The sequence below is a fragment of the Cherax quadricarinatus genome, chromosome 22 (assembly GCF_038502225.1).
Source record: "Cherax quadricarinatus isolate ZL_2023a chromosome 22, ASM3850222v1, whole genome shotgun sequence".
Lineage (NCBI taxonomy): Eukaryota > Metazoa > Arthropoda > Malacostraca > Decapoda > Parastacidae > Cherax > Cherax quadricarinatus.
Window position 1 is genome coordinate 26,407,263 of NC_091313.1, and position 25,493 is coordinate 26,432,755.

A 25,493-nucleotide genomic window follows, 5' to 3' on the forward strand; every position below is an offset into this window, starting at 1 on the left:
TTGTATCTAGGCTACATACACTGACCTTTCATTGTATATGCTACATTCACTGATCTTTCATTCTGTCTTTGCTACATTCACTGATCTTTCATTGTATCTTTGCTATATTCACTGATCTTTCATTGTACATAGGCTACACACATTGATTTTTTTTTCATTTTATCTATATCATATACATTAATCTTTAGGGGTATCATGTCCAAATAAAAATTATTATTATTATTATTATTATTATTATTATTATTATTATTATTATTATTATTATTATGCATGTTACATACACTGATTTTTCATTGTACTGTATCTGTGCTATATGCACTGATCTTTCATCGTAACGACAAACAAAATACTGAGAGGAATTCAGAAGGTGGATAAGGGCAGGATGTTGCAGAGATGGGACACCGCAACAAGAGGTCACAACTGGAAGTTGAAGACTAAGATGAGTTATAGGGATGTTAGGAAGTATTTCTTCAGCCATAGAGTTGTCAGGAAGTGGAACAATATGGAGAGTGATGTATTATTATTATTATTATAATCAAGGGGAAGCGCTAAACCCGTAGGATTATACAGCGCCTGGGGGGATGTGGAAGGCATTCAGGCTTAATTCGGGGAACTGGAGCACAGATCCAATTCCCTAAATCAAGTGCCCCTCACCAACATCAAGGAACCTTCCCTGAGGGGGGAGAGTGATGTAGTGGTGGCCGGATCCATACAGAGCTTTAAAAAGAGATACGATATAACTCATGGAGCAGGGAGAGAGTAGACCTAATAGCGCCCAGCAAAGAGGCGGGGTCAGGAGCTGTGAATCGACCCCTGCAACCACAAATAGGTAAGTACACACACACACACACATTCACACACACATACATACACACATACACACACACATACACACACACACACACACACACACACACACACACACACACACACACACACACACACACACACACACACACACACACACACACACACACACACACACACAGGCCCGGTGGCCTGGTGGCTAAAACTCCCGCTTCACACACGGAGGGCCCGGGTTCGATTCCCGGCGGGTGGAAATTCCGACACGTTTCCTTACACCTGTTGTCCTGTTCACCTAGCAGCAAATAGGTACCTGGGTGTTAGTCGACTGGTGTGGGTCGCATCCTGGGGGACAAGATTAAGGACCCCAATGGAAATAAGTTAGACAGTCCTCGATGACGCACTGACTTTCTTGGGTTATCCTGGGTGGCTAACCCTCCGGGGTTAAAAATCCGAACGAAATCTTATCTTATCTTATCTTATCACCGGGGTCAGTCCTAGTACCAGTGCTGTTTCTGGTATTTGTGAACGACATGACGGAAGGAATAAACTCCGAGGTGTCCCTGTTTGCAGATGACGTGAAGTTGATGAGAAGAATTCATTCGATCGAAGACCAGGCAGAACTACAAAGGGATCTGGACAGGCTGCAGACCTGGTCCAGCAATTGGCTCCTGGAGTTCAATCCCACCAAGTGCAAAGTCATGAAGATTGGGGAAGGGCAAAGAAGACCGCAGACGGAGTACAGTCTAGGGTCCCAGAGACTACAAACCTCACTCAAGGAAAAAGATCTTGGGGTGAGTATAACACCAGGTACATCTCCTGAAGCGCACATCACCCAAATAACTGCTGCAGCATGTGGGCGCCTGGCAAACCTCAGAACAGCATTCCGACATCTTAATAAGGAATCGTTCAGGACCCTGTACACCGTGTACGTTAGGCCCATATTGGAGTATGCGGCACCAGTTTGGAACCCACACCTAGCTAGAGAAAGTGCAAAGGTTTGCAACAAGACTAGTCCCAGAGCTAAGAGGTATGTCCTACAAGGAGAGGTTAAGGGAAATCAACCTGACGACACTGGAGGACAGGAGAGATAGGGGGGACATGATAACGACTTACAAAATACTGAGAGGAATTGACAAGGTGGACAAAGACAGGATGTTCCAGAGACTGGACACAGCAACACGGGGACACAGTTGGAAGCTGAAGACACAGATGAATCACAGGGATGTTAGGAAGTATTTCTTCAGCCACAGAGTAGTCAGGAAGTGGAATAGTTTAGGAAGCGATGTAGTGGAGGCAAGATCCATACATAGCTTTAAGCAGAGGTTAGTTAGTTTAATATGTTTATTATGCACCCCATACCCATCCTGTGGGCGGTAGTCAAAAGATTACAGAGGTACATAATTGGTCCAGGGACTGGACTCCAAAGTTTTGATAGCTGAGCAAGTTACAAAGGTAATGAGCTAGATCTGGTCATAATCATGACCAAGTTACAAAGGTAATGAGCTCCAGGTAGAGCTGGTCACACATGAATAATTGCAAACGTAATGAATCATAAACACATTAAACATGAGAATTTACAAAGGTAATGAGCTCCAGGTAGAGCTGGTCACAATCATGACAAGTTTCAAAGGTAGCAGAGGTACGATATAGCTCATGGTTCAGGGAGAGCGACCTAGTAGCTTCCAGTGAAGAGGCGGGGCCAGGAGCTTAGACTCGACCCCTGCAACCTCAACTAGGTGAGTACAACTAGGTGAGTACACACACACACACACACACACACACACACACACACACACACACACACACACACACACACACACACATAGAGTCATAGAGTCGTCAGGAAGTGGAATAGCCTAGCAAGTGAAGTAGTGGAGGCAGGAACCATACATAGTTTTAAGAAGAGGTATGATAAAGCTCAGGAAGCAGAGAGAGGACCTAGTAGCAGTAAGTGAAGAGGCGGGGCCAGGAGCTGAGTCTCGACCCCTGCAACCACAATTAGGTGAGTACACACACGCACACACACAACTAACATCCTTCGAGGAGACGTTAAGGGAAATCAACCTGACGACACTGGATGGCAGGAGGGATAGGGAAGACATGACGACTTATAAAATACTGAGAGTAATTGACAAGGTGGGCAGGGACAGGATGTTTCAGAGATGTGACACAACAAGGGGTCACAGCTGGACGATGAAAACTCAGATAAGTCACAAGGATGTTTAGGAGGTATTTCTGCAGTCATAGAGCTGTTAGGAAATGTAACAGGATGGAGTGATGTAGTGGAGGCAGGATCCATACACATTTTAAGAAGATATACAATAAAGCTCATGGAGCAGGGAGAGTGGACCTAGTAGCGACCAGCGAAGAGGCAGGGCCAGGAGCTGTAACTCAACCCCTGCAACCACTAATAGGTGAGTACACATACACACATTAGCAAACCTAAGAATAGCGTTCCGGCACTTTATTAAGGAATCATCAGGACTCTGTACACAGTGTACGTCAGACCCATACTGGCGTATGCAGTACCAGTCTGGAACCCACACCTGGTCAAGCACGTGAAGAAATTAAAAAAAGTACAAAGGTTTACAACGAGACTGCTTAGCGCTTCTTTTTTATAATAATAATAATAATAATAATAGTAATACAACGAGACTAGTCCCGGAGCTAAGGGGCATGTCCTACGAGAAGAGGTAAAGGAAAATCGACCTGACGACACTGGAGGGCATAAGAGATAGGGAGGGGGGCAAAAACAACCTAAAATACTGAGAGGAATTGACAAGGTGGACAGACAAAATGTTCCAAAGATGGGACACAGTAATAAGGGGTCACAATTGGAGGATGAAGACTCAGATGAGTCACAGGGATGTTAAGAAGTATTTCTTCAGTCATAGAGTTGTTAGAAAGTGGAATAGTCTGAAGAGTGGTGTAGTATACCTGGAGAGGGTTTCGGGGATCAGTGCCCCCGCGGCCCGCTCCGTGACTAGGCCTCGTGGTGGATCAGGGTCTGATCAACCAGGCTGTTACTGCTGGCCGCACGTCAATCGACATACGAACCGATAGCCCGGCTGATCAAGTAGCGACTTTAGGCGTCTGTCCGGTGCCTTCTTGAAGACAGCCAGGGGTCTCTTGGTAATCCCCCTTATGTATGCTGCGAGGCAGTTGAACATTCTTGGGCCCCTGACACTTATTGTGTTGTCTCTTAGTGTACTCGTGGAGCCCCTGCCGAGTCTTTTGCTTTTGTAGGGAGTGACTATAGTGTGCAAATTTGGTACTAATCCCTCGAGGATTTTCCAAGTGTATATTATCATGTATCTTTCTTGCATTCCAAGGAATACAAATCAAGGGACTTTAACCGTTCCCAGTAATTTAGGTACTTTAAAGTACTTACGTGTGCCTTCTCAGTTCATTCTCTAGGTCAGCAATTTCGCCTGCCTTGAAATGGGATGTTAGTGTACAGCAGTATTCCAGCCTAGAGAGAACAAGCAATTTGAAGAGAATCATCATGGGCTTGGTATCCCTAGTGGGGGCAGGGACCATACACAGCTTTCAGAAGAGGTACGACAGGACTCAGGGAGCAGGGAGAGTGGACCTAGTATTGACCAGTGAAGAGGCGAGGCTACCTGGGTTTACCTGGGGAGAGTTCCGGGGGTCAACGCCCCCGCGGCCCGGTCTGTGACCAGGCCTCCTGGTGGATCAGAGCCTGATCAACCAGGCTGTTGCTGCTGGCTGCACGCAAACCAACGTACGAGCCACAGCCCGGCTGGTCAGGAACCGACTTTAGGTGCTTGTCCAGTGCCAGCTTGAAGACTGCCAGGGGTCTGTTGGTAATCCCCCTTATGTATGCTGGGAGGCAGTTGAACAGTCTCGGGCCCCTGACACTTATTGTATGGTCTCTTAACGTGCTAGTGACACCCCTGCTTTTCATTGGGGGGATGGTGCATCGTCTGCCAAGTCTTTTGCTTTCGTAGTGAGTGATTTTCGTGTGCAAGTTCGGTACTAGTCCCTCTAGGATTTTCCAGGTGTATATAATCATGTATCTCTCCTGCCTGCATTCCAGGGAATACAGGTTTAGGAACCTCAAGCGCTCCCAGTAATTGAGGTGTTTTATCTCCGTTATGCGCGCCGTGAAGGTTCTCTGTACATTTTCTAGGTCAGCAATTTCACTTGCCTTGAAAGGTGCTGTTAGAGTGCAGCAATATTCCAGCCTAGATAGAACAAGTGACCTGAAGAGTGTCATCATGGGCTTGGCCTCCCTAGTTTTGAAGGTTCTCATTATCCATCCTGTCATTTTTCTAGCAGATGCGATTGATACAATGTTATGGTCCTTGAAGGTGAGATCCTTCGACATGATCACTCCCAGGTCTTTGACGTTGGTGTTTCGCTCTATTTTGTGGCCAGAATTTGTTTTGTACTCTGATGACGATTTAATTTCCTCGTGTTTACCATATCTGAGTAATTGAAATTTCTCATCGTTGAACTTCATATTGTTTTCTGCAGCCCACTGAAAGATTTGGTTGATGTCCGCCTGGAGCCTTGCAGTGTCTGCAATGGAAGACACTGTCATGCAGATTCGGGTGTTATCTGCAAAGGAAGACACGGTGCTGTGGCTGACATCCTTGTCTATGTCGGATATGAGGATGAGGAACAAGATGGGAGCGAGTACTGTGCCTTGTGGAACAGAGCTTTTCACCGTAGCTGCCTCGGACTTTACTCTGTTGACGACTACTCTCTGTGTTCTGTTAGTGAGGAAATTATAGATCCATCTACCGACTTTTCCTGTTATTCCTTTAGCACGCATTTTGTGCGCTATTACGCCATGGTCACACTTGTCGAAGGCTTTTGCAAAGTCTGTATATATTACATCTGCATTCTTTTTGTCTTCTAGTGCATTTAGGACCTTGTCGTAGTGATCCAATAGTTGAGACAGACAGGAGCGACCTGTTCTAAACCCATGTTGCCCTGGGTTGTGTAACTGATGGGTTTCTAGATGGGTGGTGTTCTTGCTTCTTAGGACCCTTTCAAAGATTTTATTGATATGGGATGTTAGTGCTATTGGTCTGTAGTTCTTTGCTGTTGCTTTACTGCCCCCTTTGTGGAGTGGGGCTATGTCTGTTGTTTTTGGTAACTGTGGGACGACCCCCGTGTCCATGCTCCCTCTCCATAGGATGGAAAAGGCTCGTGATAGGGGCTTCTTGCAGTTCTTGATGAACACGGAGTTCCATGAGTCTGGCCCTGGGGCAGAGTGCATGGGCATGTCATATATCGCCTGTCCGAAGTCATTTGGCGTCAGGATAACATCGGATAGGCTTGTGTTAATCAAAATTTGTGGCTCTCTCATAAAAAATTAATTTTGATCTTCGACTCTCAGTCTGGTTAGCGGCTTGCTAAAAACTGAGTCATACTGGGACTTGAGTAGCTCACTCATTTCCTTGCTGTCATCTGTGTAGGACCCATCTTGTTTAAGTAGGGGCCCAATACTGGACGTTGTTCTCGACTTTGATTTGGCATAGGAGAAGAAATACTTTGGGTTTCTTTCGATTTCATTTATGGCTTTTAGTTCTTCCCGCGATTCCTGACCCTATAAGATTCCTTTAGCTTAAGTTCGATGCTTGCTATTTCTCTGACCAGTGTCTCCCTACGCATTTCAGATATATTGACCTCTTTTAGCCGCTCTGTTATTCTTTTCCGTCGCCTGTAAAGGGAGCGCCTGTCTCTTTCTATTTTACATCTACTCCTCCTTTTTCTTAGAGGAATAAGCCTTGTGCATACTTCGAGTGCCACCAAGTTAATCTGTTCTAGGCATAAGTTAGGGTCTGTGTTGCTTAGTATATCTTCCCAGCTTATATCGGTTAGGACTTGGTTTACTTGGTCCCACTTTATGTTTTTGTTATTGAAGTTGAATTTGGTGAATGCTCCCTCGTGACTAGTCTCATTATGTCGGTCTGGGGCTCCACGCATACATGTCTGAACCTCAATTATGTTGTGATCTGAGTATATTGTTTTTGATATGGTGACATTTCTTATCAGATCATCATTGTTAGTGAAGATGAGGTCTAGTGTATTCTCCAGTCTAGTAGGCTCTATTATTTGCTGGTTTAAATTGAATTTTGTGCAGAGATTTAAAAGCTCGTGTGAGTGTGAGTTTTCATCAGAGCTGCCTCCTGGTGTTATTACTGCAACAATATTATTTGCTATATTCCTCCATTTTAGGTGCCTTAAGTTGAAATCCCCCAGGAGCAAGATGTTGGGTGCAGGAGCTGGAAGATTTTCCAGACAGTGGTCAATTTTTAACAGCTGTTCCTGGAATTGCTGGGATGTTGCATCCGGAGGCTTGTAGACTACCACAATGACTAGGAGATATGAATCGACCCCTGTAACTATAATTAGGTGAGTACAGATATACACACACCCACTAGGCTGAAATACTGCTGTACATTAACATCTCCACTCAAGGCAGGTGAAATTGCAGATCTAGAGAATGTACAGAGAACCTTTACTGTATATGTAAGTTCCATCAAACACTGTAACTACTGGGAACGCTTGGAAGCACTTGACTTGTACTAGGTTAGGCTAAGTAAGGTTCGTCAGGAAACAGGACAAATGTTTCCTGACGTAGGTCTTAGTCAGATGATGACCCGCCTTTGGAGCTTTTGGTCATCTGACCGAGGCCTTCCGCTGGCTTACCGGTCCACCCCTTTAAAGATTATGGTCATGTAGAACCATTTTTGTAGTAATTTGACTTGTACTCACTGAAGCGCAGGCGAGAGATACATCATAATCTACACCTAGAAAATCCTAGAAGGAATGATCCCTAATCCGCACACAGAAATCACTCCCTACGCAAGTAAAAGACTGGGTAGGCAGTGCAAATACCCCCAATGAAAAGTAGGGGCGCCATTAGTACACTAAGAGAACACAGTGAGTGTCCGGGGCCCAAGACTGTTCAACAGCCTCCCACCAACCGTAAGGGGAATTACCAATAGGCCCTTGGATGTCTTCAAGAGGGAGCTGAACAGATACCTAAAAGCAGTGCCGGATCAGCCGGGCTGTGGTTCGTACGCTGGACTACATGCGGCCAGCAGTAAGAGCCTAATTGACCAGGCCCTGATCCACTGGGAGGCCTGGTCACAGACCGGGCCACGGGGGCGTTGATTTCCGGAATATTTTCCGGGAAGACACACACACACATATATATACACAAGAATTAATCTAACTTTTAGCTCTTATATGTTAGAATAAAAAAATATCAAAGGCTAGAAAATATTGAGCACGTTGTACCCGATTGTAAGCTGGAACTGGCATTCGCATCCCTGAAGAGTTTCCGAATTCACATTCAGCCTTAAATTAAGAGCAACACTATTAAAGGTAACATCAAAATCAAGCCAAAGCTGTTTGAGCTGCACTTTATAGTGCTATCAGTTGCTTTAAATTGTGTGCATTTTTATTTGACGTGGTTAAATAAGAATATGACGTGGCCTAGGAAGGAGTTCGAACAGTGTGACCAGGACTGTTGTGGGCAGCCGGTGTTTACATCACTCACTCTGATTGTTTCAGTCATATTTCAAGGTAATTAGCTCGTTAGGAAGGGTCATTTGCAGACTATATTCAAATAGATGTGTTCCGTATAAGCGGTGTGACGATATACTTTTTCACCCGGTTATATTTATTAAGAAGACAAGTGTAATGATGTTAAAGTGTATTACAGACTCGGTGTCCGTATGTTGTGAAGAACCATATGCTTGGTCATAACAGTCTTGTTAACTAACATCGTTGGCAACACTTGTGGCTGCGACATTGTTAGTTGTAGTAATCTGGTAGTTATAACAACTAGTTGTTTTAACTGATGGTTGTAGTCTGGTAGTTATAACAGCTGGTTGTTTTAACTGATGGTTGTAGTCTGGTAGTTATAAATGCTGGTTGTTTTACCTGATGGTTGTAGTCTGGTAGTTATAAATGCTGGTTGTTTTAACTGATGGTTGTAGTCTGGTAGTTATAAATACTGGTTGTTTTAACTGATGATTCGTCTGGTAGTTATAAATACTGGTTGTTTTAATTGATGGATCACTACGACAAGGTCCTAGATGCACTAGAAGACAAAAAGAATGCAGATGTAATATATACAGACTTTGCAAAAGCCTTTGATAAGTGTGACCATGGTGTAATAGCGCACAAAATGCGTGCTAAAGGAATAACAGGAAAAGTTGGTAGATGGATCTATAATTTCCTCACAAACAACCCAGGGCAACATGGGTTTAGAACAGGTCGCTCCTGTCTGTCTCAACTATTGGATCACTACGACAAGGTCCTAAATGCACTAGAAGATAAAAAGAATGCAGATGTAATATATACAGACTTTGCAAAAGCCTTCGACAAGTGTGACCATGGCGAAATAGCGCACAAAATGCGTGCTAAAGGGATAACAGGAAAAGTCGGTCAATGGATCTATAATTTCCTCGCTAACAGAACACAGAGAGTAGTCGTCAACAGAGTAAAGTCCGAGGCAGCTACGGTGAAAAGCTCTGTTCCACAAGGCACAGGCTCTGGTGGCCTGGTGGTTAATGCTCTCGCTTCACACGGTGAGGGCCTGGGTTCGATTCCCAGCCAGAGTAGAAACATTGGACGTGTTTCTTTCCACCTGTTGTCTATGTTCCCCATCAGTAAAATGGGTACCTGGGTGTTAGTCGACTGGTGTGGGTCGCATCCTGGGACACTGACCTAAGGAGGCCTGGTCACAGACCGGGCCGCGGGGGCGTTGACCCCCGGAACTCTCTCCAGATAAACTCCAGATAAACTCGCTCCCATCTTGTTCCTCATCCTCATATCCGACATAGACAAGGATGTCAGCCACAGTACCGTGTCTTCCTTTGCAGATGACACCCAAATCTGCATGATAGTGTCTTCCATTGCAGACACTGCAAGGCTCCAGGCGGACATCAACCGAATCTTTCAGTGGGCTGCAGAAAACAATATGAAGTTCAACGATGAGAAATTTCAATTACTCAGATTTGGTAAACACGAGGAAATTAAATCTTCATCAGAGTACAAAACAAATTCTGGCCACAAAATAGAGCGAAACACCAACGTCAAAGACCTGGGAGTGATCATGTCGGAGGATCTCACCTTCAAGGACCATAACATTGTATCAATCGCATCTGCTAGAAAAATGACAGGATGGATAATAAGAACCTTCAAAACTAGGGAGGCCAAGCCCATGATGACACTCTTCAGGTCACTTGTTCTATCTAGGCTGGAATATTGCTGCACACTAACAACACCTTTCAAGGCAGGTGAAATTGCTGACCTAGAAAATGTACAGAGAACCTTCACGACGCGCATAACGGAGATAAAACACCTCAATTACTGGGAGCGCTTGAGGTTCCTGAACCTGTATTCCCTGGAACGCAGGCGGGAGAGATACATGATTATATACACCTGGAAAATCCTAGAGGGACTAGTACCGAACTTGCACACGAAAATCACTCACTACGAAAGCAAAAGACTTGGCAGACGATGCAACATCCCCCCAATGAAAAGCAGGGGTGTCACTAGCACGTTAAGAGACCATACAATAAGTGTCAGGGGCCCGAGACTGTTCAACTGCCTCCCAGCATACATAAGGGGGATTACCAACAGACCCCTGGCAGTCTTCAAGCTGGCACTGGACAAGCACCTAAAGTCGGTTCCTGACCAGCCGGGCTGTGGCTCGTACGTTGGTTTGCGTGCAGCCAGCAGCAACAGCCTGGTTGATCAGGCTCTGATCCACCAGGAGGCCTGGTCACAGACTGGGCCGCGGGGGCGTTGACCCCCGGAACTCTCTCCAGGTAAACAACGAAAGCAAAAGACTTGGCAGACGATGCAACATCCCCCCAATGAAAAGCAGGGGTGTCACTAGCACGTTAAGAGACAATATAATAAGTGTCAGGGGCCCGAGACTGTTCAACTGCCTCCCAGCATACATAAGGGGGATTACCAACAGACCCCTGGCAGTCTTCAAGCTGGCACTGGACAAGCACCTAAAGTCGGTACCTGACCAGCTGGGCTGTGGCTCGTACGTTGGATTGCGTGCAGCCAGAGGTAACAGCCTGGTTGATCAGGCTCTGATCCACCAGGAGGCCTGGCCACAGACCGGGCCGCGGGGGCGTTGACCCTCAGAACTCTCTCCAGGTAAACTCCAGTCTGGTAGTTATGATGGTTGTTATAACTGATGGCTGTAGTTTCATAGAGTAGTGCTTGTTGTAGTAGGCTGGTAGGTTCAAGAGGCCGGTAAATAATTATAAATTTAAGGTGGAATTTGTATTGTGCTAATTTTGCTCTCATGTATTAGTGATTTATTGTCTCGTGGCTCAGTTGGTAGCCACCTCAGCTCACACTGAAGGATTTGGGTTTGATCCCCAGTATGAGTGGAAACGTTGGGCATGTTTCCTTATGCCTGTAGGCTCTTGTTCACCCAGCAGTAAGTAGGTACCTGGGTGCTAAGTAACTGGTGTGGGCTGCATTGTCCTCAATGACATATTGGATTACTATTCCTATTACCTGGAGTTTAGCTGGAGAGAGTTTCGGGGGTCAACGCCCCCGCGGCCCGGTCTGTGACCAGGCCTCCTGGTGGATCAGCGCCTGATCAACCAGGCTGTTGCTGCTGGCTGCACGCAAACCAACGTACGAGCCACAGCCCGGCTGATCAGGAACTGACTTTAGGTGCTTGTCCAGTGCCAGCTTGAAGACTGCCAGGGGTCTGTTGGTAATCCCCCTTATGTGTGCTGGGAGGCAGTTGAACAGTCTTGGGCCCCTGACACTTATTGTATGGTCTCTTAACGTGCTAGTGACACCCCTGCTTTTCATTGGGGGGATGTTGCATCGTCTGCCAAGTCTTTTGCTTTCGTAGTGAGTGATTTTCGTGTGCAAGTTCGGTACTAGTCCCTCTAGGATTTTCCAGGTGTATATAATCATGTATCTCTCCCTCCTGCGTTCCAGGGAATACAGGTTTAGAAACCTCAAGCGCTCCCAGTAATTGAGGTGTTTTATCTCCGTTATGCGCGCCGTGAAAGTTCTCTGTACATTTTCTAGGTCGGCAATTTCACCTGCCTTGAAAGGTGCTGTTAGAGTGCAGCAATATTCCAGCCTAGATAATCCAGGGTTAATAATCCAGATAAAATTTTTTATGCAGTAGCTGGTTACTTGTAGCAGCTGGTAACTAGTGAGCATTAGATTAGTGATACCAACAAGTTGATGAATAAGATGTGTGCAACACCTAAGTACAGTGGACCCCCGGTTAACGATATTTTTTCATTCCAGAAGCATGTTCAGGTGCCAGTACTGACCGAATTTTTTCCCATAAGGAATATTGTGAAGTACGTTAGTCCATTTCAGACCCCCAAACATACACGTACAAACGCACTTACATAAATACACTTACATAATTGGTCGCATTTGGAGGTGATCGTTAAGCGGGGGTCCACTGTATCTTTATTATGATGTTTAGCCAACCAGTTGTGGAATATCTTCATAACAAAGATACCCATGTGTTGCATGTGTCTTATTCAGTGACTGGAGCTTAGAGCATCTAGTGACTTGAAGAGGAAAAAAATTTTGTTCAGATTATTAACCCAGGTCTGGTCTCAGGCTGGGCTGTGAGGGCATTTACCCCCAAAACCCACTCCAGGTAAAGGGCTAGTAACCCAGGATAGCACAATAAAGTCATGCTATCAGATTGGCTTATTTCTATTGGTGTCCTTTAATCCTCTATCCCAGGATGAGACCCACTCCAGTCAGCTAACATCCAGGTATATACTTATAGCTAGGTGAACAGGGGCAGCAGGTGTAAGGAAACGTTCCCACTCGCCCTGGAATCGAACCTCAGACCAGAGGTTTTAAACATAGATATCATTTCACAGTTGTAAAGACAGTCAAATGAGTAATTGATGAAGTTACATTAAGCCATGAAAATCTTACATAGTTATTTCTTTTGCACTTAGTTGATGTGCATTTTCTGTCTTTGTCCCAGAACTTTTTATGGACTTCATTTTATATTTATGCTGTTTCAATTGTAGTATATTATATTTGGAAATTTTTATTGATAGAGGACAACCAAACTTAACCTACTTGAAAAGTTTGCTGCAAGCCATATGAGAAATCCATATAGATTGTTATGGGAGCTAAGAGGATGGGTTGCATGATGAGCATTAGTAATATATGTGCCATTCAGAATAAAATCGTAATTTGTAAATATACACTATGCCCTTCATGCCTGCCAGTTGTTACATAATTTTTCATGTTTGTGGATAGTTAGGCAACCATTTATACTCTTTAAAATACAGCAGAACCTCGTTTTTTGGCCATAATCCGTTCCAGAAGGTCAGCCTAAATTCAAAGCAATATTTCCCATAAGAATTAATGTAAATACTGTACAATTAATCCATTCCAGACACCTAAAAATATTCACAAAAAATACATTTTTAAAGATTAGTTATAGTTTTACTCACACAAAACAATGAGAACTAAATAAAATAAAATATTTGAATCATTCACTATTACATACTTTTATTGAAGACTTGTTGGCTTATGGAGAGAGGGAGGACTGATTATTGTTTGGAAGGGGAATCCCCCTCCATAAGGACTTCAAGTATCAAAGCCCTCTCTGGGGATACTTCCCTCCCTGCCTGCTACACTCCCTTCATGCCTGCTACACTCCCTCCCTTCATGCTACACTCCCTGCCTGCCTTCTACACTCCCTGAGTGCCTTCTACACTCCCTGAGTGCCTTCTACACTCCCTGAGTGCCTTCTACACTCCCTGAGTGCCTTCTACACTCCCTGAGTGCCTTCTACACTCCCTGAGTGCCTTCTACACTCCCTGAGTGCCTTCTACACTCCCTGAGTGCCTTCTACACTCCCTGAGTGCCTTCTACACTCCCTGAGTGCCTTCTACACTCCCTGAGTGCCTTCTACACTCCCTGAGTGCCTTCTACACTCCCTGAGTGCCTTCTACACTCCCTGCCTCCCTTCTACACTCCCTGCCTCCCTTCTACACTCCCTGCCTCCCTTCTACACTCCCTGCCTCCCTTCTACACTCCCTGCCTCCCTTCTACACTCCCTGCCTCCCTTCTACACTCCCTGCCTCCCTTCTACACTCCCTGCCTCCCTTCTACACTCCCTGCCTCCCTTCTACACTCCCTGCCTCCCTTCTACACTCCCTGCCTCCCTTCTACACTCCCTGCCTCCCTTCTACACTCCCTGCCTCCCTTCTACACTCCCTGCCTCCCTTCTACACTCCCTGCCTCCCTTCTACACTCCCTGCCTCCCTTCTACACTCCCTGCCTCCCTTCTACACTCCCTGCCTCCCTTCTACACTCCCTGCCTCCCTTCTACACTCCCTGCCTCCCTTCCACACTCCCTGCCTCCCTTCCACACCCCCTGTTTCCCCTGCTACACTCTCAGCCTGCCTGCTACACTCCCTGTAAGCCTGCTACACTCCCACCCTCCATGCTACACTCCCTGCCTGCCTGCTACACTCCCTGCATGCCTGCTACACTCCCTCCATGCCTGATACACTCCCTCCATGCCTGCTACACTCCCTCCATGCCTGCTACACTCCCAGCCTGCTTGCTACACTCCCTGTATGTCTGCTACACTCCCACCCTCCATGCTACACTCCCTGCCTGCCTGCTACACTCCCTGCATGCCTGCTACACTCCCTGCATGCCTGCTACACTCCCTGCCTGCTTGCTACACTCCCTCCCTCCATGCTACACTCCCTGCCTGCCTGCTACACTCCCTGCCTGCCTGCTACACTCCTGCCTGCCTGCTACACTTCCTGTCTGCCTGCTACACTCCCTGCCTCCATGCTACACTCCCTGCATGCTTGCTACACTCCCTGCCTGCCTACTACACTCCCTGCCAGCCTGCTACGCTCCATGCTCATGGTGGCTTATTTCATAGTTGCACTTAATAAACAAGCCACATCAGCTTCCTTGATTTGTTCTTTCTTTGCCAGGATAGAAGTGATTGTTGATTTGTTTTTGCCATACATCCTATGGTGACTTATTTCACAGTCACACTTAATAAAAAACCACCAAAAACAGTGGATTTTAAGGAAATGTTTGGATGCATACGCAGAGTATATGCTCACTTGCTGACAGACAAAGGGAGCCTGACTCGCCTACATGCGGCATCCTGGGCTGATGCGTCTAATACGTACGACCAATATACGAGGCAGTGGCTGAAATAGAGCAAAATTTCCACCGAAAAACCGGCCTAAATACGAATTGGCCGATAAAAGCAGCGGCCGAAAAACGAGGTTCCACTGTATTATATTGTTAAGCGTTTTCTTTAAACCTATGTAATATAACTTTTTTTTTCTTCAGATGTCTCGTAAAAAACTGGAAGATTTACTTTCTATAGAATCATTAATTCAGAAACAGTGGGATGAGGAAAGTATCTTTGAGGAGGATGCCCCAGCAGACTTGGCTGGTAGTGTTGAGGAAAAGTTCATGGTGACGTTTCCTTATCCTTACATGAATGGCCGCCTACATTTGGGGCACACATTCTCCCTCAGCAAATGTGAGGTAAGCATTTTAAATACAATTTTTTTTTTTCATATTGGAAACTATAGTAGCAGCAACCAGCAAAGCATTGTTGATCCATTGTTAAGGGTGTTAACTGCATTGATATGCCTGTATATCCATGTAGTGTACCCAGTTTACATACGAATGAGGTGTGTAAATTGGGTAAGTTTAGAAAGTCTTTTACATGTTCTTTAGTGGACAAGGTATTATTTGTTGGATAGATTATAAATAATTACCATAAATCTTTGGCTGGTCTGTTTCCTTCTTTAATATTGGTATTAAGAGAGAGAGAAAGGGAAAGAGTGTTTGTCATGTGGGATGAATGGCAAGGGAAAGAATACATGAACCTAAAGTACATTTCTGGGGGTCAGTGCCTCTGCAGCCTAACCCTACACCAGACCTCCTGGAGGATCAAAAACTGGTCAAAGAGGCGGCTACTGCTGGTCACACACATTCCAGTGTACAGACCACGTATCAGTTACTGATTTGAGAGACTTGTCCAGTTCTCTCTTGAAGACAGCCAGAGGTTTGTTGGTAATTTCCCTTATTCCTGGAGGGAGAGCATTGAAGTATCAGGGACCTGTAACACTAACTTCTCTCTTAAGTGTACTTGTCATGCCCCTGCTTTTTCATTGGAGGTATGGTTAGGATATCAGTACAATAGTGTAATAAAAATACAAAGTTGGGAAGGAGTGTTGAAATAGGCATTTAATGTGAAGGCTTGCTGGATTTTTAAGTGGTGGAAGCATGTTGTAGGAGAATATGTGAGAGTGAGAAGACATAAACTTCACTTGATAAGTCAACTTTAATCAAGTAGTGCAGTGTATATGGAAAGTAATGAATCACTTTGATCTTACAGAAAAAACTGGTTACTATCAGTTGAAAATATACACAAGTGAAGTACAGGGAGCTTTTGTTTTATTACACTATTTGTCTAGTAAATTTGAACATTTCTGTATCACTTATTCAAACCCTTTATGGGTGATTTTTATAATAGTCATTTTGATTTCAGTTTGCTGTGGGGTACCAACGTATGAAGGGGAAGAAATGCCTTTTTCCTTTTGGACTACATTGTACAGGTATTTTTCTAGCAAAGAATGGTTTTTAACTCTGGATATCTATATGTTTAATAGGTGATTAACTGCAGTAACTATATATACTGGGCTAATCTGATGAATTGGGGAAACATATAGCTTTATTTTTATTTCTGAACAGTAACTTCAACTTGAGCTATTTTTTCAGGCATGCCAATAAAAGCTAGTGCAGACAAGCTGAAAAGAGAGGTTGCTGACTTTGGGTGTCCACCCAAATTCCCTGAAGACAATGATGAAGACCAGCGGATTACACAGCCCAAAGAAGTGGCTGTCATTGACAAGGCTAGGGGTAAAAAGGTAAAAAAAATAATTAAAATCTTTGAAAAGTATGGAAAGAGATTGGGTAATTTGTATCCAAGTCAAGTATTACTTTTAGAGTTCTGTTCTTTGGTTAGTTTGTTTAATGTGATTAATCCACAAAGTAGTGAAGTTTTTTTTAATATGATATACAAAATCTCATTCCCTCACCAAGTCGAGATTTAACGTATGTTACATTCTGGCCAGGACACACCGTATTTTTCCTTGCTCTGCAGGAAAAATATGGATTTCATAAGTTTTTGTTTACATTTAGTGATTTTTGTTGTATGCAACATTGTTCATGAATAAAATGACACCAACACTACATAATGACATTTTTTAGAAAGTTAGTTGTAAATATCTCATTTAAGTCCTTGATCTTTGTCATGTATTCATGTATAGTAACTTTCATTTGCAAATATGATAAAGGTCTGTTCTATCCCACTTCATATTTACTTAATTTTTAATCTGCTACAAGTTCATTTATGCTAAAACAATCAGTGCCCTGTGTATATTGTTGTATTTTTGTAAAAAGAAAAAACTGTTAAAAAATATTAATTCATACTCGAGTAAATTAATGTTCTTTTTCTAGAGTAAAGCTGCTGCCAAAACTGGAGGCATTAAATTCCAATGGCAAATTATGCAGAGCCTTGGGATTAAGGATGAGGAGATTGAAAAGTTTACTGATGAAGATCACTGGCTTCAGTATTTCCCACCACTTTGTGTGAAGGATCTCAAGCGAGTAGGACTCCATGTAGATTGGAGAAGATCTTTCATTACAACAGATCGTAATCCTTTTTATGACTCTTTTGTTCGATGGCAATTTCTCCATCTCAAGGAAAGAGGCAAAATTCAATTTGGAAAAAGGTAATGTATTTTGAACTAATCTTATTATGAAGGCATCTACTCAGGAGAGAGCAAGGGGGCTAGTAACCCCTTCTGTATAAATTACTAGATTTAAAAAGCAAAACTAGAGTTTTTCCTTTTAGGTCACCCTGCCTCTGTGGGATACGGCAGGTTTGTTGAAAAAAAAAAATCCAGGATTTTAGATCCAATTTACAACCTGTAAGTGATCATTGTCTTGATTAATATGGTTGTGAGGTATGGGATCTTAACAACAGAAATTTTAATTTAGCTGTGGAAGAAGACTAAATACAGTGGAACCTTGGTACTCAAACAGCTCCTTACTCGAACAATTTGGTATTTGAACGCTTTGTTCGGTAAACAAATTGCTTGGTAGTCGACCGTTTGCTTGACACTCACCCAAACTAACACGGCCTGCCAGAACTTCGCTGCAAACTGTTTCGTGTTTCTTCGTATTTTTTTGTTTCTTATATTTGTATAAATAAGTCACCATGGGGGCCTAAGAGGGTTAGTGATAACAACCAGCCAAAAAGAAAATTGGTTGGGAAAAATTTATTCTGTACTCGAACAGAGCGGCACTAGAACAGCCTTCTGGAGCCAATTAAGTTTGAGTACTGAAATTCCACTGTACTTTGGCTCTCAGTGCTCATATTCACATTTCAAGCATGCAGTAAGACTAGTCAATTTTTTTGCTAAATAATATAATTTATGCTTAAAACTTTATGGGTATTTTTGTTACAGAAATTCATAGTGTGATTCATGTCTTGATACTGGTGATAACTGAGAAATGTTGAATTGTAATATAAGTTTAATATAAGGTAATATAAGACAGAATGTAGGATTGCAGATGAGCAAGGAGATTTTAGAGTGGGTAGGGGATGTGTAGATCAAGTGTTTACATTGAAGCTTATATGTGAACAGTATTTTGATAAAGGTTGGGAAGTTTTCATTGCATTTATGGATTTAGAAAAGGCATATGATAAAGTGGATAGGGGAGCAATGTGGCAGGTGTTGCAAGTACAGTGGACCCCCAACTTACGATATTAATCTGTTCCTGAGAGCCCATTGTAAGACGAAATGATCGTAAGTTGAATTAATTTTCCCCACAAGAAATAATGGAAATCAAATTAATCCTTGCAAGATGCCTAAAAGTATGAAAAAAATTTTTTTACCACATGAAATATACATTTTCCTACACACAAAAAGGATAAGAAGGATACGTGCACAATAGTAGAGTAGTACATACACGAGTGCCTGTGAGTGCCTTTTCCTCCTGAGTAATGTAGGTCCTGTTTGGCATTTTCTTCCAGAACAGGCCTTATCACACTGTGTATACCACTATGATTCTTAAATCTCTCAAACCAACCTTTGCTGGCCTTAAATTCACCAATATGAGCACTAGTTCCAGGCATTTTTTCCTGTTCACCTGGGTGTTAGTGGACTGGTGTGGGTCGCATCCTGGGAGACAAGATTAAGGACCCCAATGGAAATAAGTTAGACAGTCCTCGATGACACACTGACTTTCTTGGGTTATCCTGGGTGGCTAACCCTCTGGGGTTAATTGTTTCTCGGTATTCTTGATAAGCCACACCAACAACGGTGCTACAGCAGCAGCAGCTGACCGTGGTGCAGCAGCAGCTGACCGTGGTGCAGCAGCAGCTGACCATGGTGCCGCAGCAGCTGACCATGGTGCAGCAGCAGCTGACGGTGCTACAGCAGCAGCAGCTGACAGTGCTACAGCAGCAGCAGCAGCTGACGGTGCTACAGCAGCAGCAGCTGATGGTGCTACAGCAGCAGCAGCAGCTGACTGTGGTACGATAGTATTTCAGTAGTATTTCTCACCCTTTTTACCACAGGGTTGGCACTAGAAGCTTTCTTTGTGCTCTTGATTGCTTATTTAGCAGTTAGAAGCACTAAAAGCAATGGAATAATACAAAATATTCCGATTGTATGCTTGGGAGCGACCACTCTGGCTTGTAAACATTGGCACACTAACTGAAGGCAGGCCAACTGAGGCGCACTCAGACGGACAGACATGTGGACAGGTACCAGACGAATGCTGTAGGTCGATTTTCAATGTACGTTGGGGTCAAATTTTTATGCTGAAATGCATCGTAGGTTAGTTTTAACGTAGGTTGGGGACATCGTACGTTTGGGGTCCACTGTAATGGAATAGGTAGTAAGTTACTAAATGCTGCAAAAAGTTTTTATGAGGATAGTGAGGCTCAGGTTAGGGTGTGTAGAGAGAGGGAGACTACTTCCCGGTAAAGGTGGGTCTTAGACAGGGATGTGTAATGTCACCATGGTTGTTTAATATATTTATAGATGGGGTTGTAAAAGAAGTAAATACTAGGGTGTTGGGGAGAGGGGTGGGATTAAATTATGGGGAATCAAATACAAAATGGGAATTGACAGTTACTTTTTGCTGATGATACTGTGCTTATGGGAGATTCTAAAGAAAAGTTGCAAAGGTTAGTGGACGAGTTTGGCAGAGTGTGTAAAGGTAGAAAGTTGAAAGTGGTGGTTGAGGTGGTGAGGGTATCAAATGATTTAGATAAAGAAAAATTGGATATCAAATTGGAGAGGAGTATGGAAGAAGTGAATGTTTTCAGATATTTGGGAGTTGACGTGTCAGCAGATGGATGTATGAAGGATGAGGTTAACCATAGAACTGATGAAGGAAAAAAGGCAAGTGGTGCATTGAGGTATATGGGGAGACAAAAAACATTATCTATGAAACCATACCACAGGCGGGGATAGAATCCGCGATCAGAGAGTCTCAAAACTCCAGACCATCACGTTAGTCATTACGATTTCATGAGTCATGTTGACGGTTTTGAGGGGACTTGAGCTAGAGTTCGTCACAGCCATGCTAGCTGAAGATTCGTCGGTAAAAACTTGCATTTGTGGTCACAGTGGTGCCTATGCTAACCTTCCTGTGGTGTAGAAATATACCTAGTTGGATGAATCTTTTTGTGGCTAGCTGGCCCAGTGGCTAACGCAACGGTCTGGAGTTTTGAGACTCTGATTGCGGGTTCTATCCCCGCCCGTGGTATGGTTTGTTTGCAATTGTGTCATTATGATTTCGTGAGTCATGGTAACATTATCTATGGAGGCAAAGAAGGGAATGTATGAAAGTGTATAGTGGTACCAACACTCTTATATGGGTTTTAAGCTTGGGTTGTAAATGCTACAGGGAGGAGGCAGTGGAGATGTTCTAAGGGCAGTGTGTGGTGTAAATATTATGCAGAAAATTCGGAGTGTGGAAATTAGGAGAAAGTGTGAAGTTAATAAAAGTATTAGTCAGAGGGCTGAAAAGGGGTTGTTGAGGTGGTTTGGTCTTTTAGAGAGAATGAATCACGGTAGAATGAGATGGAGAGCATATAAATCTGTAGGGCATAGAAGGCGGGGTAGGGGTTGTCCTCAAAAAGGTTGGAAGGAGGGGGGTAAAGGAGGTTTTGTGGGCGAGGGGCTTGAACTTTCAGCAAGCATGCGTGAGTTTGTTAGATAGGAGTGAATGGAGACGAATGGTATTTGGGACCTGATGAGCTGTTGGAGAGTGAGCAGGGTAATATTTAGTGAAGGGATTCAGGAAACCAGTTATTTTTATATAGCCAGACTTGAGTATTGGAAATGAGAAGTACAATGCCTGCACTAAGGGAGGGATTTGGGATATTGGCAGTTTGGAGGGATATATTGTATATCTTTATATGTATATGCTTCTGAACTGTTGTGTTCTGGGCACCTTTGCAAAAACAATGATTATGTATGAGCGAGGTGAAAGTGTTGAATGATGATGAAAGTATTTTCTTTTTGGGTCACCATGCCTCGGTGGGAGACGGCCAACTTGTTAAAAAAAAAAATAAATGAATGGCATGTTCTGGGTGGTGAGACAGTAATATATCTTTGTCATGTAAATGATTGTTAACTTCTTGAGTGGATGTAGCATATAACACTGAATTATTTTATAACCTAAATATTGTATATGAAACAAATTAAATATTCATATAATTTAAAAATGGTGAAATACATTATGCTTTGCAGGTACACAGTATATTCACCAAAGGATGGTCAGCCATGCATGGATCATGATCGGTCATCAGGAGAAGGTGTTGCTCCACAGGAGTATACACTTATTAAAATGAAAGTGCAAGAGCTTTCAGGAAAACTGGCAGTATTGACCCCAAAGACAGTGTTCCTAGTTGCTGCCACTCTCAGACCAGAAACTATGTATGGGCAGACAAACTGTTGGCTTGGACCAGATTTGACATATGTTGCTGTAGAAATGAAAGATGGTGACATTGTTGTGTGTACACGCAGAGCAGCAAGAAATATGGCTTTCCAAGGGATGTTAAGTATAGAAAATGAAGTAAAACCAATATTGGAGCTCAAGGGTTATGACCTAATGGGAACTAAACTTACTGCACCCCTTACCTGTTACAAAACTATCTACACCTTACCCATGCTGACAGTGAAGGAAGATAAAGGTACAGGAGTTGTAACTTCAGTGCCCTCTGATGCTCCTGATGATTTTGCTGCACTTGTGGATCTAAAGAATAAACCAGCATTGCGGGAAAAATATGGCATAACTGAAGAAATGGTGAATGTAGATCCTATCCCAATTATTGATGTGCCTGAATATGGTACTCTTAGTGCTCCATCAGTCTGCCAGATGATGGGAATAAAGTCTCAGAATGACCAAGAAAAACTAATTGAAGCAAAAGAAAAGGTATATCTTCATGGTTTTTATGAAGGGATTCTCTTAGTGGGAGATTTTAAAGGACAGAAGGTACAAAATGTTAAAAAGGGAATACAGGATATGTTAGTAAAGAAAAAGGAAGCTATGATTTATCAAGAGCCTGAGAAGCAGATTATTTCCCGATCAGGTGATGAGTGTGTTGTGGCACTCTGTGATCAATGGTACCTTGACTATGGTGAGCCCAAATGGAGAGCTGAAACCCAGAAGAACCTAGATTCCCTGGAAACTTACAACGAAGATGTTCGACGCAATTTTGACGCTACTCTAGAGTGGTTGAAAGGCCACGCTTGTTCTCGAACGTATGGCCTTGGAACACGTCTACCTTGGGATGAGACATGGCTAATAGAATCACTCTCTGATTCTACAATTTATATGGCTTACTACACTGTGTGTCATATTTTACATAAAGATGTTTATGGTTCTGTTTATGGTGATTTTGGCATCAAACCTGAGCAAATGACCCCAGAAGTATGGGATTTTGTTTTTTATCAGACTGATGTAGTACCAGAAACAGGAATAAAGAAGGAAGCTCTCGATAAAATGCGTAGGGAGTTTGGTTACTGGTATCCAGTTGATTTGAGAGCTTCAGGCAAAGATCTTGTACCCAACCATTTAACTTATTTCTTGTACAACCACACTGCAATCTGGCCTACTCAACCTGATAAATGGCCCAAAGGGATTCGTGCTAATGGCCATCTTCTTCTTAATTCTGAAAAAATGTCAAAATCAACAGGAAATTTCTTGACCCTTGCTGATGCTCTTGACTGCTATGGGGCTGATGGTATGCGCCTGGCACTGGCTAATGCTGGAGACTCTGTAGAGGATGCAAATTTTGAAACTCAGGTGGCAGACTCTGGTGTACTACGGCTTTGGACATTTGTTGAATTAGCTAAAGAACTAATGGCAGAGAAAGATTCAATGCGTACTGGCCCAGCTACCTCGGTGAATGATAAGATGTTTATGTCAGAGATGAATTTAAAGATAAGGGAAACTGACGATTATTATAAAACAATGTTGTTTAAGGAAGCACTACGCACTGGATTCTTTGAGTACAGCAATTTGTTTCACCAGTATCGTGAGCGGGCACAAGTTCAGACTGGTCTGCACTTGGACCTTGTACAACGTTATCTTAATACACAAGTGCTCTTGCTTGCTCCCATCTGCCCCCATATATGTGACTACATTTGGCAAAAAATTCTAGGTAACGCTAGATCTATACTTCATGCAAGATGGCCGACAACTGAGGAACCAGATCTTGTACTTGTAAGAGCCTCAGAATATCTTGCTGATGTTTCTCACCGCTTTCGACTGCGTCTTAAGGCCTACACATCTCCCACTAAGGCTAAAAAAGGTGAAAATCTTGCCTTACCACAACCACCTTCGCATGGCACCATATGGATAGCAAAGACCTTTCCTAAGTGGCAAAGTATTATTTTAACAACAATGCTGGATATGTACAAAGCAAACAATAATTGTCTCCCAGATAACAAAGAATTATCAAGGTCATTGGGAAGTAACCCAAATCTCAAAAAGTACATGAAGAAAGTTATGCCCTTTGCTCAAGCAGTGAGGGAGAGATTGAACACATTAGGAGAAAAGGCCCTAAGAGATACTTTAGATTTTGACGAGCGTAGCATTCTGGAAGAGAATATTGACTATCTACGTGGCACTCTGGATCTGGAGGGGCTTCAGATGTGTTGGACAGAAGAGTGCGACAATGAGCGCACTCAAGATGAAGTAGTACCTGGAGAGCCCTATTTGACCTTCACCATAGCCTCTTCAGTTTCCTTATCTTTTATCAATCCACAGCCTCATATTGGACTATTCCACTGTCAGCTTCCTATTTATGAGAAAGACACAGTAGCTTCTGTGTCAGCCCGTCTGAGACGACGAGAACGTTGTGTAAAGCCATCTATGAAAGTCACTCTCCATCGATACAAAGACCCACTTCTTGGACCAAGGATAATCCCAAATTTGGTTAATCCTCTGAGAGAGACTGAAGAACTGAACGAGAAGATCATGCTAATGCTAAAAGATAATACTATACATTTTACATCAAGTGGAACTTCAGCTTTTCTAGGAACTAGAATTTTGTACATGGTGCAATAGCTTTAAAATTACACTGGTAATATCTGAAAGATTTTTACTAAATATAAAAATTTACTTTACAGTTAATGCATACAGTATTCTTAATTATTTATTACATTCTTTTAAATTTAATATCTTGCTTAAAATTCAGTGACATTTGCATTGCATTTTTTTATTTAGTTAACACTATAAATGGAAAACTAATTTATTGTTTGTTATAACAGTCATTTTTTGTCCCCCTTTTATCACTCTAGTTATTTAGTCTGACGACTCCCAGTTATCAGAATTATACACTAGCGACCCTTGTACTACATTTGGATATGTTAAACTGTAAAATGCAGATAAAGGTATGGATTATATAAATCTTCAACCACATATATACAAAACCGATGCTTTATCCCTGTGCAGAAAAGCGAACATTTGAGTTCCAATAAAGTACACCTAATCCAAGAATTTGAACTATCCCTTTCCTTGGATCAAGCTTTCCATTCCCTGAGCATTTTATACTACAGGTGTAGTACTACCCCATTATAGTAATAAAGCAAATGTGATATAATAAAACAGTGGTCTTATATATGTGATGCATTAAAAGTGTTGTAATATAGCAGTGACAAGATTCCATAACTACTAAAACTTACTGTACCAGCTGACTATCTCTTAATCTTTTTTTGTTTTTCCAGTGACAATAATTCCTTCTAAAAGTTTACAATCCCATCTAAGGTACATTGATATCTTTAATATACTTCACTGACTACCAATATTTGCCCTGTAAGCTGCAATACAGCACCTGCAGTCATCTTTTCATAGCTCTCCATTATGGCATCTTGGAACACTTTTGATTATAATAATGCAAAAACTAAACACTAAACACACAAGGAACTCATTGCAATTTTGTTCAGGTACCTGCAAAAGCAATTGGAAAACTCAACAGGCTGTTCGTCATCATCATTGTACTTTCCCTTTAGTACTCCTCACTACCCTTACTGACCTTGCCTCTTGCACACTCTTAACCCTTGCTGGTC

The 25,493-nt window shown here is 43.0% G+C and overlaps 1 protein-coding gene across 2 annotated transcripts; it reads left to right on the forward strand.

The window, feature by feature from the left end:
* The first annotated feature begins 8,153 nt into the window (after positions 1-8,153).
* On the forward strand, positions 8,154-24,924 carry LeuRS (Leucyl-tRNA synthetase). Of its 2 annotated transcripts, none has more exons than XM_070087593.1 (6): positions 8,154-8,175; positions 15,169-15,369; positions 16,382-16,448; positions 16,612-16,760; positions 17,353-17,627; positions 21,669-24,924. In XM_070087593.1, the coding sequence occupies exons 2-6, from the start codon at positions 15,169-15,171 to the stop codon at positions 24,490-24,492; spliced, it is 3,516 nt and encodes a 1,171-aa protein (XP_069943694.1). In that variant the 5' UTR covers positions 8,154-8,175; the 3' UTR covers positions 24,493-24,924. The 2 variants fall into 2 exon arrangements, with proteins under 2 accessions (XP_069943694.1, XP_053634011.2); XM_053778036.2 differs by lacking the exon at positions 8,154-8,175 and adding an exon at positions 8,229-8,376.
* The last annotated feature ends 569 nt before the right edge of the window (positions 24,925-25,493 follow it).

Excerpts from the sequence above, each read along its gene's own strand:
- LeuRS (XM_070087593.1), top strand. The coding sequence starts at position 15,169 with ATGTCTCGTAAAAAACTGGAAGATTTACTTTCTATAGAATCATTAATT. Across the intron at positions 15,370-16,381 it reads TCTCCCTCAGCAAATGTGAG|TTTGCTGTGGGGTACCAACG; the intron begins GTAAGCATTTTA and ends TTTTGATTTCAG. Across the intron at positions 17,628-21,668 it reads AAAATTCAATTTGGAAAAAG|GTACACAGTATATTCACCAA; the intron begins GTAATGTATTTT and ends TATGCTTTGCAG.